This window comes from Rutilus rutilus, assembly GCF_951802725.1.
Source record: "Rutilus rutilus genome assembly, chromosome: 23".
In the NCBI taxonomy this organism is placed as follows: domain Eukaryota; kingdom Metazoa; phylum Chordata; class Actinopteri; order Cypriniformes; family Leuciscidae; genus Rutilus; species Rutilus rutilus.
In genome coordinates this window covers 5,240,064-5,252,407 of record NC_140233.1, presented here as the reverse complement: position 1 = coordinate 5,252,407, position 12,344 = coordinate 5,240,064, and the positions used below count along the sequence as shown (strand labels likewise).

General features: G+C 38.6%; 1 protein-coding gene across 3 annotated transcripts; it reads right to left on the bottom strand.

Moving 5' to 3' along the window:
* Nucleotides 1-34: 34 nt before the first annotated feature.
* rab3il1 (RAB3A interacting protein (rabin3)-like 1) lies at nt 35-10,928 on the bottom strand. 3 transcript variants are annotated; one of them, XM_084397321.1, is made up of 11 exons: nt 10,720-10,928; nt 8,989-9,181; nt 8,225-8,320; nt 7,681-7,758; nt 6,141-6,353; nt 5,025-5,153; nt 4,838-4,944; nt 2,923-2,946; nt 2,585-2,684; nt 2,418-2,484; nt 35-1,339 (listed from the first exon to the last, which is right to left on the bottom strand). In XM_084397321.1, the coding sequence occupies exons 1-11, from the start codon at nt 10,911-10,913 to the stop codon at nt 1,254-1,256; spliced, it is 1,287 nt and encodes a 428-aa protein (XP_084253447.1). In that variant the 5' UTR covers nt 10,914-10,928; the 3' UTR covers nt 35-1,253. The 3 variants fall into 3 exon arrangements, with proteins under 3 accessions (XP_084253447.1, XP_084253445.1, XP_084253446.1); XM_084397319.1 differs by lacking the exon at nt 10,720-10,928 and adding an exon at nt 10,100-10,308; XM_084397320.1 differs by lacking the exons at nt 2,923-2,946; nt 10,720-10,928 and adding an exon at nt 10,100-10,308.
* Nucleotides 10,929-12,344: the final 1,416 nt, after the last annotated feature.

Below are 12,344 nucleotides of genomic sequence, written 5' to 3'. Positions count from 1 at the left end.
ACAACATTCACAAAACAAATCCGAGTCACACAGATTTATATTCCGAAGACTTTAATAGACTGAAAACACACACGGTCATTTTAACATGACGAGGCAGTTTAACTTACAACGGACCTGAGGGTAGACGCTAAATTTAACGTGTCACGAATGAAAACATTGCACATATATTTCCAGTTTTAAAAAACCAAAACCGTACAAGCATCTGAAGACATGTTTCACTCGCATCACGTTAAATATGACGGCTACGGCCCATAAAAGGCTCTGTAAACACTGTATTTGTGCAGTAAGACAGCGATTGTCATTCAAACAACGGTTATTATCTAAAGGGGAATAATATGGAGTGTGATGCATCATGGTATATGTACCATAACCTGTGTCTAAGATGGTTTAGCATTCATAGCACGCGTGCTGGTAGTGACGTATGTGTGCAGGAGTGTCTGTAACAGACTGAGACTCACATTTCTTGGCACATTTCTTGGCACTTTAAGGAGGTTGCATAGAAAAGACCTGTGGAGGATTGTCCATTCAAAGCTGTAAACCGTTTGAAATAACTGGTGCACAAAGCATGCTGGGACAGAAAGCGCCTTAGTGTTCTTAAGTGCATTGCATATTCAAGATAGTGTTCAAAACTGCAAGGTGAAATCAAAAGGAGCTCTAGAACGACCTTATGATTCAATCTATCTATCATATAAAACCTTCATATATTTGTCAAACTGGTTTGGAAGAACTGTTTGTAACATTGTAATTCCGACAAAACAAACACAGCATAGGATTTCTGCAAATAAAAGCCAATTATTTTGCTATATTTCTAGAATTCTATCAAACTGGTTGAGATTTGAGACTGTTTGTAAACTGAGGAACACTAGATGAGCTGAAAACATTTAAGGTTTGACTATAAGGGTTCAGGCTATGAACTTGGCAAATTAAACGGAGACTTTTTACCGGTAAATGGAAAGGAAACGTCCTGTTGTTGACTTCTTGAAATATAAATGTCTTCCAGATGTTAACCTCAGTGTTAAGTGGCACTTTTTAACACGTTTGGTCCTTCCAAAAGCAAAAATTACACACAGCCTGTCAACAGTAGAACTGGAATGCTGTTATTCCATTGGCTCAGGGAAAAGAGGCATTCTGGGAATTCTTCTGTAGTGTTTCCCTGAATACATAACATGAATATATAGCTATAAAACGGCGTCATGGGAGTGTGTGAGTGAGTGTTGAGATGTGTTTCTGTTGTGTTTGTGTTTTCTGGTTCTCTAGCTCTCCTCCGTCAGGAAATATCCCAGTTTGGCCACACTCATCTCTCTCCGCAGACGCATCACTTCCCAAAACATCTGCTGAACTGCAACCAGAGGAAAATTACAGTTTTCTTCTGACATACTTTATTGTAATAAAAATATCCACCATTTTACTATAGTAGTATTTTATGGTATTTTTAAATACCAACTAAATAATTCAATAACAAATCACTTAATATTAAAATATTATATAATATATTATATTATATACACACACACAATTTTAAGATTTTATTTATATATATATATATATATATATAAAAATATACACATACATATATATATATAAAATATACACACACACACATACATATATGTGTGTGTGTGTGTGTGTGTGTGTGTATATATATATATATATATATATACACACACACATACAGTATATATAAAGTAAAATATGTATTTTATTTCTATATACTATTTTAATATTACCGTATATAAAAAGTTTATATAATAAAAAAAATATATATATATGTGTGTGTGTGTAAGAAAAAAAAATACACTATCTAATGTAATGTAAAAATAATATGTATGTATATATAAAATACATATTTTGTTATATATATATATATATATATATATATATTTATATATTAATACATATAAATGTATATATGTGCTTTCTGACTACTTATTTGACTTAAACATATATATATACATATTTTCTTACACACTATATATATATATATATATATATATATAAAATCTTATATATAGTATTACAATATTTAATGTAATATTAAATTATATGAATAAATAAAATTTGCCATTTCATATATACATTTTTATATAATATTAAAATAGTATATAGAAATAAAATACATATTTTATTTTATATATATTTATATATATATATATATATATATATATATATTTTTTTTTTTATATATATATTTATATATTTATTATTAATACATATAAATATACACTTTGACTACTATTATTTGTCTTAATACATTTTCTTATTATAAAATATTTTCTTATATATATATATATATATATATATATACACACACACACACACACACACACACACACACACACACACACACACACACACACACACATCACAAAATGGCCAAAGTGAATTGTCGGAGGCGAGTGTACAGTTGGTGAACTCACCCTCTTGTCTGACGAGGCCCTGCTGGATGTACCTGATGTAAGTGAAGAAGTTACACACCGCTGTGATCTGAGGAGAGAACACTGAAGTATGAACCGGATCCTGAAATTAACATCTCATTTAATAAATGCGCTTATGAAGAATGAGAGGGAGTGATATAGACATGTACCCGTGCTCTGCTAGACGGAGATATATAGTAGTAATTCTCTTTATCTCCCAGTTTGATGCGATGTCGGCAGTGGCGGGACATCCCGCTCAACGCACATTTACTGTTCAAGCAAAAGAGAACACTGGACAGTGAAGCTGTCAATCAAATGACTGAACACTCTTAACGGCCAATGAGACACAAGCAGGACAGAATGATACACCCGGCAAAAGGTGAGTTCACGCCAGATTTAAATAAAAAAAATTAACTAATAAACATTCTCCAGACAGAAAGGAACTGGCGATACGATGTGTTAGTGTAAATCAGGATTTCATGCACATTCGGTTCTTGGAATCACTTACGTTTCTATCGGTGTCCGGCAACCGCTGTGAAAACAACCCCAAATCAAACAGTGATTAAAGTGTGATTAAAGTGCGATTAAAGCGTGACTTCCCAGGTCAAAGTGCAATTGCTCTGATTGACAGTATGTGTATTTGTCGCCCCCCAGGCAGGATTTAAAGAGGATCCCACATGCTACATGTCAAATCCAAGGATTTTAACTTTGGTCAGGATTAGCGTTAGCCAGTCTGAAAGAGCTGTTGGTGTGCCTGATATGAAAGTAAGTGTTTGTGCACTCATTCAAGCTGCATGCAGTATTGGGAAATTTAGGCCATTAACTTGTACGTAACCAAATGTATTACCAACCATACTTCTCTGTGGTACATACTTGCATTCTTGTCACAAACAAGAATGCAAGAAATGTAATATTTCTGAACTCCTGAAACGCCTCCATTGTAGTCTTGAGTTTCTTCCGGGAACGAACACGTCACAATATTCCTCATTATAATAATTCATACGCAGAATAAAGGGGCGGGGCCTGGTTGAGTTAGTAGTGTCAGAGCCTGTCTACGGAGAGCCTGCCCACTCCCTATTAAGTCCTATTGTACCAAATTTTGGTTGTAGTTGCACCAGAGTTCCACTGGGGGCGATCGCCCATGAGTGCAGAATGAATGGGAGTCTATGGGGCTAGACGGCTAAATTTGTCTCTTTCACCCGATTGCCGCTGAGAAATCTCAGATTTGATTGTAGGTTTTGCAAGTTCAACATGGGTTATAGGTCGAAAGTTGAATGAACGAGTACTTATGTCCTTTCGATTTCTTACAGGTTGAGTTGTTGTTGCCCATAACAAGCTAGCATTCTGCTAATGAACGCTGATTGGTCAGTGAAGGACTGATTACGACCAGAGATACCGCTTGATGGCATCGTGGCATCCGAAGTGGGACCAGAAACAAACAAAACAAAAACTCTTCTAGCACGTGTGTTTACCTGTGTCAGCTGTGTTGTGTGTTTACCTGTGTCAGCTGTGTTGTCGATGCCTCAAGAGAAAAGAAAGTGCAGAGCGTGAAAGCACCAAAGTGACTGAAGGATTGCCGTAAAGCAGTATCTCTGGTCATATGATGTGTAAGACGTCATTGACATTTTAAAAGACTTTTTAAAGCAAATAAGTGGCTCAAATAAGTAAATCTAACACCCAGCAATGTGTCATTTCTTTGCATCTCCTTTCGAATACAACATTCAAATTACTAGACAAAAAATTATATCCTGAGAAAAGTGGATTTTGAGGGGTATAGCACCATAGACCTCCATTCATTCTGCACTCGTCCTGTGAGCGCCCTCATGTGGAGCCAGAGTGGAACTGCAACCAGTTCAGAAGCCGGAAGTTTACTGAGAGTGAAACTTCTCGCCTTATTAGACAATCTCTAGTAGTGTGTTTAAACTGGAGGTTATGGTAAGGGGCGGGGCATTTCCCAAACACTGACCAATCACAACACACTGCTCCAGCCGACCAATCAGAGCACATTGTGCTTTTCAGAAGGAGGGGCTTCATAGAGACAAGGAACTAAACTAAGCGTTACTGACAGACTGGGAAAAGAGGAGCCGCAACAATGGAGAATATAAGAAATAAAATGTGTTTCTTGAACACTCAAGTATGAAAACCTAATCTAGTAGAGCCCAAAAAAAAAAAACCTTTTAAAGAAATGAAACAATGCTCATGTAACACATAGTTCGAGTTAAAAACTCGATGTGGATTTGTCATTATATAAATAACGAAAAGTAATGCACATTATTTGAAAAAGTATATTATTATCGGTCTAAATTTCAGTAAAATGCATGCAAGATTCTACATCTGATTTCTGAAATTGGCCCAAAGTGTGAAACAAGGTGACGGATCTGTTTTGTTTATAAAGAGTTACCGTGAGTCCATCCATGACTTACTTGGGTCCTCCACATTCGATGTCTTTGACCGTGGGCAGCGACGACATCGCTACAGGCTCGATGGTGAGAGAGTTGTTCTCCACCGCGCACTGGACAGACTGAGACAACTGGAGGAAAACCATGAGAGAAGGTCTGAGAGAACGGAAAGCACAGAGAAAGATAACAGAGCTGATGTTTACTGGCGTACCTCAGAACATGTGAATGAAAGGCAGGGTCCGATATCTTCCCTGAACACCCTGCTGATGAACGCTGAGGAACGGTCCAGACCGGGCTTCTCCTTCCACGAGAGGAACTCCGCAAACAACACTGAGTCCATCTACATCACAGAAGCTTTAGTTCATGCTGTTTAACCACTCAATGAATTCATGCTCTTCTTCTTCAATGTGTTGATTGCTTTTTTGCTACTTTGTTTTGTTTCTCTGCTGAAAAAAAGCTGGTTTGCTGGTCTAGGATATTTTAGTATAGTTGGTAAGACTTTACAATAAGGCCCCATTCATTCTAAATGCATGAACTAATAATAACAAAAAATGAGCGATACATTTATTACAGTACAGTATAATCTGTGTATTATCAGAACATAAAAACACAGCTGTTCATTGTTAGCTCATGTTTATTAAATATTATTAATAGGTAAAACTTTTGATTTTAATAATGTGTTAGTAAATGTTGAAATTGACATTGATTAATAAATGCTTTAGAGGTATGTTAACGAATGGAATCTTATTGTAAAGTCTGACTATTATTTATATACTACTGAAGTATTTATGAATATTTTGAATTGGATTATATTTTTATATTTTCATTTTAGTTTAAGTTCTAGTAATTGAGTTATGTGTTTTTGTCTTTTTTTGTCTAATATTTATATTTGATTTCAGCTTTATTTCAATTAACGAAAAGGATTTTTAATAGTTCGTTTAAGTTAACAATGGGAGTTTTGGGCCAGGACCAGCTAAACCAGCAAAGACCAGCAAACCACTTTTTGGGCTGGATTAAAATACTTTTTTCTTTTTTTTTTTCACCAGGGAAAGAAAGAAAAATAAGTTCTAAAGATCTAATTTGTAACCCTTTGTACCCTGTTGCCATAGAGAGAGTTCACACACAGGTCACACTGACCAGCTGACCAGGAATCAGACACACAGTATCAGACAGAGGAGAACAGGAACTGCACAGATCAGAGAAATGCAGGCAGGGGGGGAGAGAGGAAGAACAGCAGGAAATCAGTGAAGGTACAGTAAAACAGTGATCAAGCCTTCATCATGCAGGTACGGTCTCTGTAAGCCAGGGATCTTGGTGTTGTTTGTACCTCTCTGTCCTCCCGGTTTGTCGCTGCATCGGTCGGCAGCGGCTCCGTCTGCAGCTGGAGGGCTCCGCTGGCGCTCTTGTTGCGCGTGTGGCCCCGGGGCCGGCTGGAGCCCGGAGACAGCAGCTGAGGGTGGAGCTGGCGGTTCGGGGAGGAGGGCGTAGAGGTCAACACCAGGGTTTTCAGAGCAGAGACCTCCGCCTGCAGGACGTCAATCTAAGACCACAGAAAGAGTGAGACAGAAAGAGTGAGACAGACAGATAGAGAGAGACAGACAGACAGACAGATAGAAACAGACAGATAGAGAGAGACAGATAGAGAGAGTGAGACAGATAGATAGACAGACAGATAGAGAGAGACAGATAGAGAGAAAAAGACAGACAGACAGATAGAGTGAGACAGATAGAGACAGACAGATAGAGTGAGACAGATAGAGACAGACAGATAGAGAGACAGACAGAGAGACAGACAGACAGAGTGAGACAGAGTGAGACAGACAGATAGAGAGAGACAGAAAGATAGAGTGAGACAGATAGAGAGAGACAGAAAGATAGAGTGAGACAGATAGACAGATAGAGAGAGACAGACAGACAGACAGACAGATAGAGTGAGACAGATAGAGACAGACAGATAGAGTGAGACAGAGTGAGACAGACAGATAGAGACAGAAAGAGTGAGAGAGAGAGAGACAGACAGACAGATAGAGTGAGATAGAGAGACAGAAAGAGTGAGCAGATAAGAGAGACAGATAGAGACAGACAGACAGACAGACAGACAGATAGAGTGAGACAGACAGATAGAGTGAGACAGATAGACAGACAGATAGAGTGAGACAAACAGATAGAGTGAGACAGATAGAGTGAGACAGATAGAGTGAGACAGATAGAGTGAGACAGACAGAGTGAGACAGACAGATAGAGAGAGACCGATAGAGACAGACAGATAGAGTGAGATAGAGAGACAGAAAGAGTGAGCAGATAAGAGAGACAGATAGAGACAAACAGACAGATAGAGTGAGACAGAGATAGAGACAAACAGATAAAGTGAGACAGATAGAGAGAGAGACAGATAGAGTGAGACCGATAGAGACAGACAGATAGAGTGAGACAGATAGAGTGAGACAGACAGATAGAGAGAGACCGATAGAGACAGACAGATAGAGAGAGAGAGATAGAGTGAGACAGATAGAGTGAGACAGATAGAGTGAGACAGATAGAGACAGACAGATAGAGTGAGACAGATAGAGTGAGACAGATAGAGTGAGACAGACAGATAGAGTGAGACAGATAGAGTGAGACAGACAGATAGAGAGACCGATAGAGACAGACAGATAGAGTGAGACAGATAGAGAGAGAGAGAGAGATAGAGTGAGACAGATAGAGAGAGAGACAGATAGAGAGTGAGACAGATAGAGTGAGACAGATAGAGACAGACAGATAGAGTGAGACAGATAGAGTGAGACAGATAGAGACAGACAGATAGAGTGAGACAGATAGAGAGAGAGAGAGAGAGAGAGAGAGAGAGAGAGAGAGAGAGACAGCACCTTGCCCTGCGCCTCCTTCAGCTGTTTCTCCGCCGCCGCCTGCTTCACGTTTGCCTCTCGCACCATCTTATGAGCCTCCTAGAGACCAGAGATCAACACACAGGTTTGAGACATGAAATACTCCTGGGTAGAGGACATTAGTCCCTACTAGTCTGACATGCTCAACTATTTAAAATAGCATTTTACGAATGTTTTTATGACTATGCTTGCAGCGTTTTGTTATTATTTCATATTAATTGAGACTACATAAAATATTTTTAAATAAAGAATTCATTAATTATAATATGTTTTATTCAGAGCTTGACAGCAGTGGTGTGTAACGCAGTCACTCCTACTAGCCACTTTGGCGGGTTGAATTTTATATTTAATAAATATATATTTTTAATTGTAGTTTTTTTTTAAAGGCATCTGATATAATAAACTAAGTGCAATAAATTGTTGTCAATTAGTGCATGGCACACATATTAGTCTCACTATTGAACTCTACATCTCCACACAATAGTCAATCTACTGTCAGCGATGATGTCACATTAGTCCCGCCCACCTCAAACAGACTGGCGGTCAGTTCCTCCAATTCCTGCTCGAGCTGATTCCTGACATGAGACAGTCTGACACACTCCTCGTCTTTCAGCTTCAGCTCCTGAAAACACAGACAGCCGTCAGTAAAACAGAATTGAATTGAGTAAGAGAACATTTTAATGATTCGTTCATATTTCAAAGGAGTTCATATTCAAGTACATTAATGTCTATATCGTCTTGGAAAATATTAAATCACTAACGGGCACCAGCATCATTGGACGGAATAATAAAACAATGAAAAAGTTTAATAAAAAAATACAAATATATACATTTAAAAATAACTATAATATGACTAGTTGTATCTCCTGTTGACACTGCTGCTATTTTGTTTGACTGACATGACATCACAACAGTCAAATGAGAGAAGTTGTAGGCTAGCTTACAAAAAAAAACTAAGTTTCCAACTTGCAATTATGGTTTGACAAAGACATGAGCAGTTATTACAATTCGGAAACACATAATTTGTAACTTGAAACCTTGTGCTGGAGCTTTAAAGATCCGAAACACTGATCTGAAGAACCTACAATGAAAACGTCCCCCAAAACATTACTTTTAATAGTTTAGAATAGAATAGAACGGAATCTGAGAGGACAGATATGCTTTCAGAATAGATCGGAATAGAATAGAATAGAATAGAATGGAATGGAATATAACGGAATAGAATAGAATGAAATACATCGGAATAGAATAGAATCGAACGGAATAGAATAGAATGGAATAGAGTGACACCTTTTGTGCAGCATCCAGCTGGTCTCTGAGGAATTCTGTTCCCTTCTCCTTGATCTCCAGAGAGGAACTCCGCAGACGGGACATGTTGTAGGTCTCTTGTCTGTTTGCTCCTGCCTCCTCCGGGGGCATCTTCTTCCTCTGCCCCCCATCACCCCCCAATCCGGGGTTCGGCTCCGGCTCCAGGTCGACCAATCTGCAGGAAGCATACGTCTTTTTTATTATTTTATAGTCACGATTATTTGGTCCAAAACAGTGTGAATGTAGCCTATGTGAAAACTATCTTTTTTTTTAAAACTCTGTTCACTTTATAGTTTATAAATTCTGTCATAATTTACTCGTCCTCAAGTTCTTCCAAACCTGTATGAGTTTCTTTCTTCTGTTGAACACAAAAGAAGATATTTTGAAGAATGTTGGTGACTAAACAGTTGATGAACCCAAATTGACTTCCATAGTAATTTTTTTTTTTTCATACCATGCAAGTCATCAACGGTTTGGTTACCCATATTCTTCAAAATATCTTCTTTTGTCTTCAGCAGAAGAAAGAAACTCATACAGGTTTGGAACAACTTAAAGACAAGTTAATGATGACAGAATATACATTTGTGGGTGAGCTGTCCCTTTAAGTTTGTTCTTGTAAAGATTAAACTTTAAGAACACACTTTCCCCTTCGTATCGTTCAGCCTAGAGGATATCACACTCTCATAGATCACAAGGATATCACAAGTCTTCAGAGAAAAGCTATAGGATAGTAACACTCAAATAGATCCCTAACAGTCCTTTTTTAATTGCCAATAAGTAACAAATGAATCCAGTCATGAAAATATAACGCCACACCCGTCTTCATATAGTACGATAGAGCTGCCTGTGGGGGAATTCATAGACTCTCGTGTGTGATAATGATCAGAATCAGCCCTGTTTATGTAAGGCATCGCTCCGCGGCTGTCGCGGCATTTCCCGTGTTCGCTCCCCGCCCTTCCCCTCACCTCGCCCGGCTACAGCACTCACCGCGACCCGCTGACGACGACAACACAAACAATGAAACAAATCTAACAAAGTTACAGTGTTGTAAAATTGCAGCTCCGCTTCCTGAAATAAAGAGTAACAAAAGTACCAGTAGATCCCGCTGAGGTTTCCCGAACACGACTGAGCTCTAGAGCAGAAAGCTGATCCAGATAAACACTCCGGAATCCGGATCCGAGAGAGAAATCGGTGTTTAGATTTGTTTTGTTTTGGGTAGGACAAGTCTGGTAGACTTTCCTCTGAGATTGAGCAGGAAAAATGTCCCGCTGTCAATCACGGGTCACATGACTCAGCGGAGGCATCCGGGAATCACGTGATGTGCCCCAAACAAATTCTATTCTATTCTATTCTATTCTGTATGTTATGTGCTCATGTTCTGTTGGTCTCTGTTCTGTTTTGTATGTTAAGTTATGTTTCTATTTACGTTATATTGTTGGTTCAGTTCTGGCATGTTTGTTCTGTATATGTTATTTTGTATTATATTGTTTGTACAGTTCTGGTGTGTACAGTTCTGTGCATTCAGCAGAATTAGAGATTACATCCTCTTTATTCATTCGCTAAGTGATGAACTATGAGCTCAATGGGTGGAAGATTTTGCTCTGTCACCATTTTTAACAGTTTTTACACAACATTAGACCGGTTGTTGTTAAAGCTATCAAAACAAAGAAAGTATCACTATGGTATTTTTGTTTAGGTGAAGTCTGGACGTACCTCCCGACCGGACATCGCTCTTCCTCCGCTGTGTGCTGATCCGTAAGATCACCATTCCCGAAGAACGTAGGCGATGAGTACACTGCTATCCCAGAATTCCCTGCCACCAGCAGCTCGTACCCTGGGACAGACCGGGATCGTGCAGGAGGAGTGGAGGAGAGCTGCACACGGTGGATTCCTTCAAAAGTGTCCATCACGGAAAGTCTATTCACACACGCACACACACACACTTCAGTTGTGTTTCTCACAGCCAGCCTGTTAAAGACAGAGAGATTACATGCAAGTTCAGAGATGAAGACATTGTAGTTTTTTACTGTTAAAGTTTCCATTCAGTTTATCAAAGTGTAACTAAAGCGTTGCACCATAACCTAATGTCTGCCACAGCGTAGCCAGTTAAATATCTACCTAACATGCTCTCGAAGACACCAAACGGAAAGTATTTAACCATAGAAACGGACAAATAGTCAATCTAAAACATTTATCCTTATTATTTAAGTCTAAAATAATAAATACAGTATTGGTCAAAAATGTCTGGAGGGGATTTTTGTTTTTAATGACCCTACAAGTTCAATTAAACCATCAAAATATGAGGGAATATATTTAAAATAATTTAAATATGAGGGAAGAAAAAAACTATATATTTATATAAACATGAGACCAGAGTGCTTTGATATATATATATATATATATATATATATATATATATATACAATGGTATTTTCAAGTTAATTATAAGAATACCATGGTATTAGCTTGATAATAAATGATATATACATATGTTTAGGTATTTAAATATAAACATTATTACATTAAATGAAGAAGAAATAATGAATACTCTTTATCACAGAAACATTTATAGTTGCTTTTAAAAGTGCAAGTGTCATTTTGAATGGTGGCATATTATCAGATGCATTGAAAGCCTCAATTCTTCTCCATGTCAAACACAAGCACAGAACGCCACAGATAAATCAGGCTTACCCCAGCGATCGTGTGTGTCTCGTCATGCACTTTCAGCCTCTCCATTCCCGTCAAATACGCCCTCAGATGCTGTTCTCGTGTGTGGAGGATCTGAACGGCTGTTTCAACCCTGAACGAAGTCACGGCTCTTGTGGTCAGGCAGGGGTTAATGAAACACACCGGGGCATTTCCTCCACTAGAGGGCCCTATAGAGCCCTCAACACCCCACTGAGGGCCTCATCATCACAAAGTGTTTAATGGAGCCTGAACTCCTCATGGATCAGTTAGGGCTGGTTGATTATTGACATCATATTTTCATTACATAACTGCAATTAATGCATGCCTCTATTAATCGAGTTGAATATGTGTGAGTGCTTGTGTTTTGAGTTTTGAAAGATTTGCTGAGATTAACAAACCCCCCAGTTTGCCACAATGCCTCTTTGTTAGTGGAAAACAGATTAGCGGGTCAAGTGACCGGAGGTGTGGGCGTCTCATGCTCTCCTCCACTCCATCCTTCCTTCTTAACGGTTCCGGTACCGACCGTCAGCTCACACAACATCACACGCTGTGAGGAGAGTGGCTTATTTCTTATAGAGAGTGTTTGAGGCCTACAGACGAGCAATAGTAAGCAGTTGCATTTGCTACGTTGAATTTACAGTTTTGTGTTT

Excerpts from the sequence above, each read along its gene's own strand:
- rab3il1 (XM_084397321.1), bottom strand. The coding sequence starts at position 10,913 with ATGGACACTTTTGAAGGAATCCACCGTGTGCAGCTCTCCTCCACTCCT. Across the intron at positions 4,945-5,024 it reads TTTCATTCACATGTTCTGAG|TTGTCTCAGTCTGTCCAGTG; the intron begins GTACGCCAGTAA and ends GTTTTCCTCCAG. Across the intron at positions 2,685-2,922 it reads TGCCGGACACCGATAGAAAC|TAAATGTGCGTTGAGCGGGA; the intron begins GTAAGTGATTCC and ends TTGCTTGAACAG.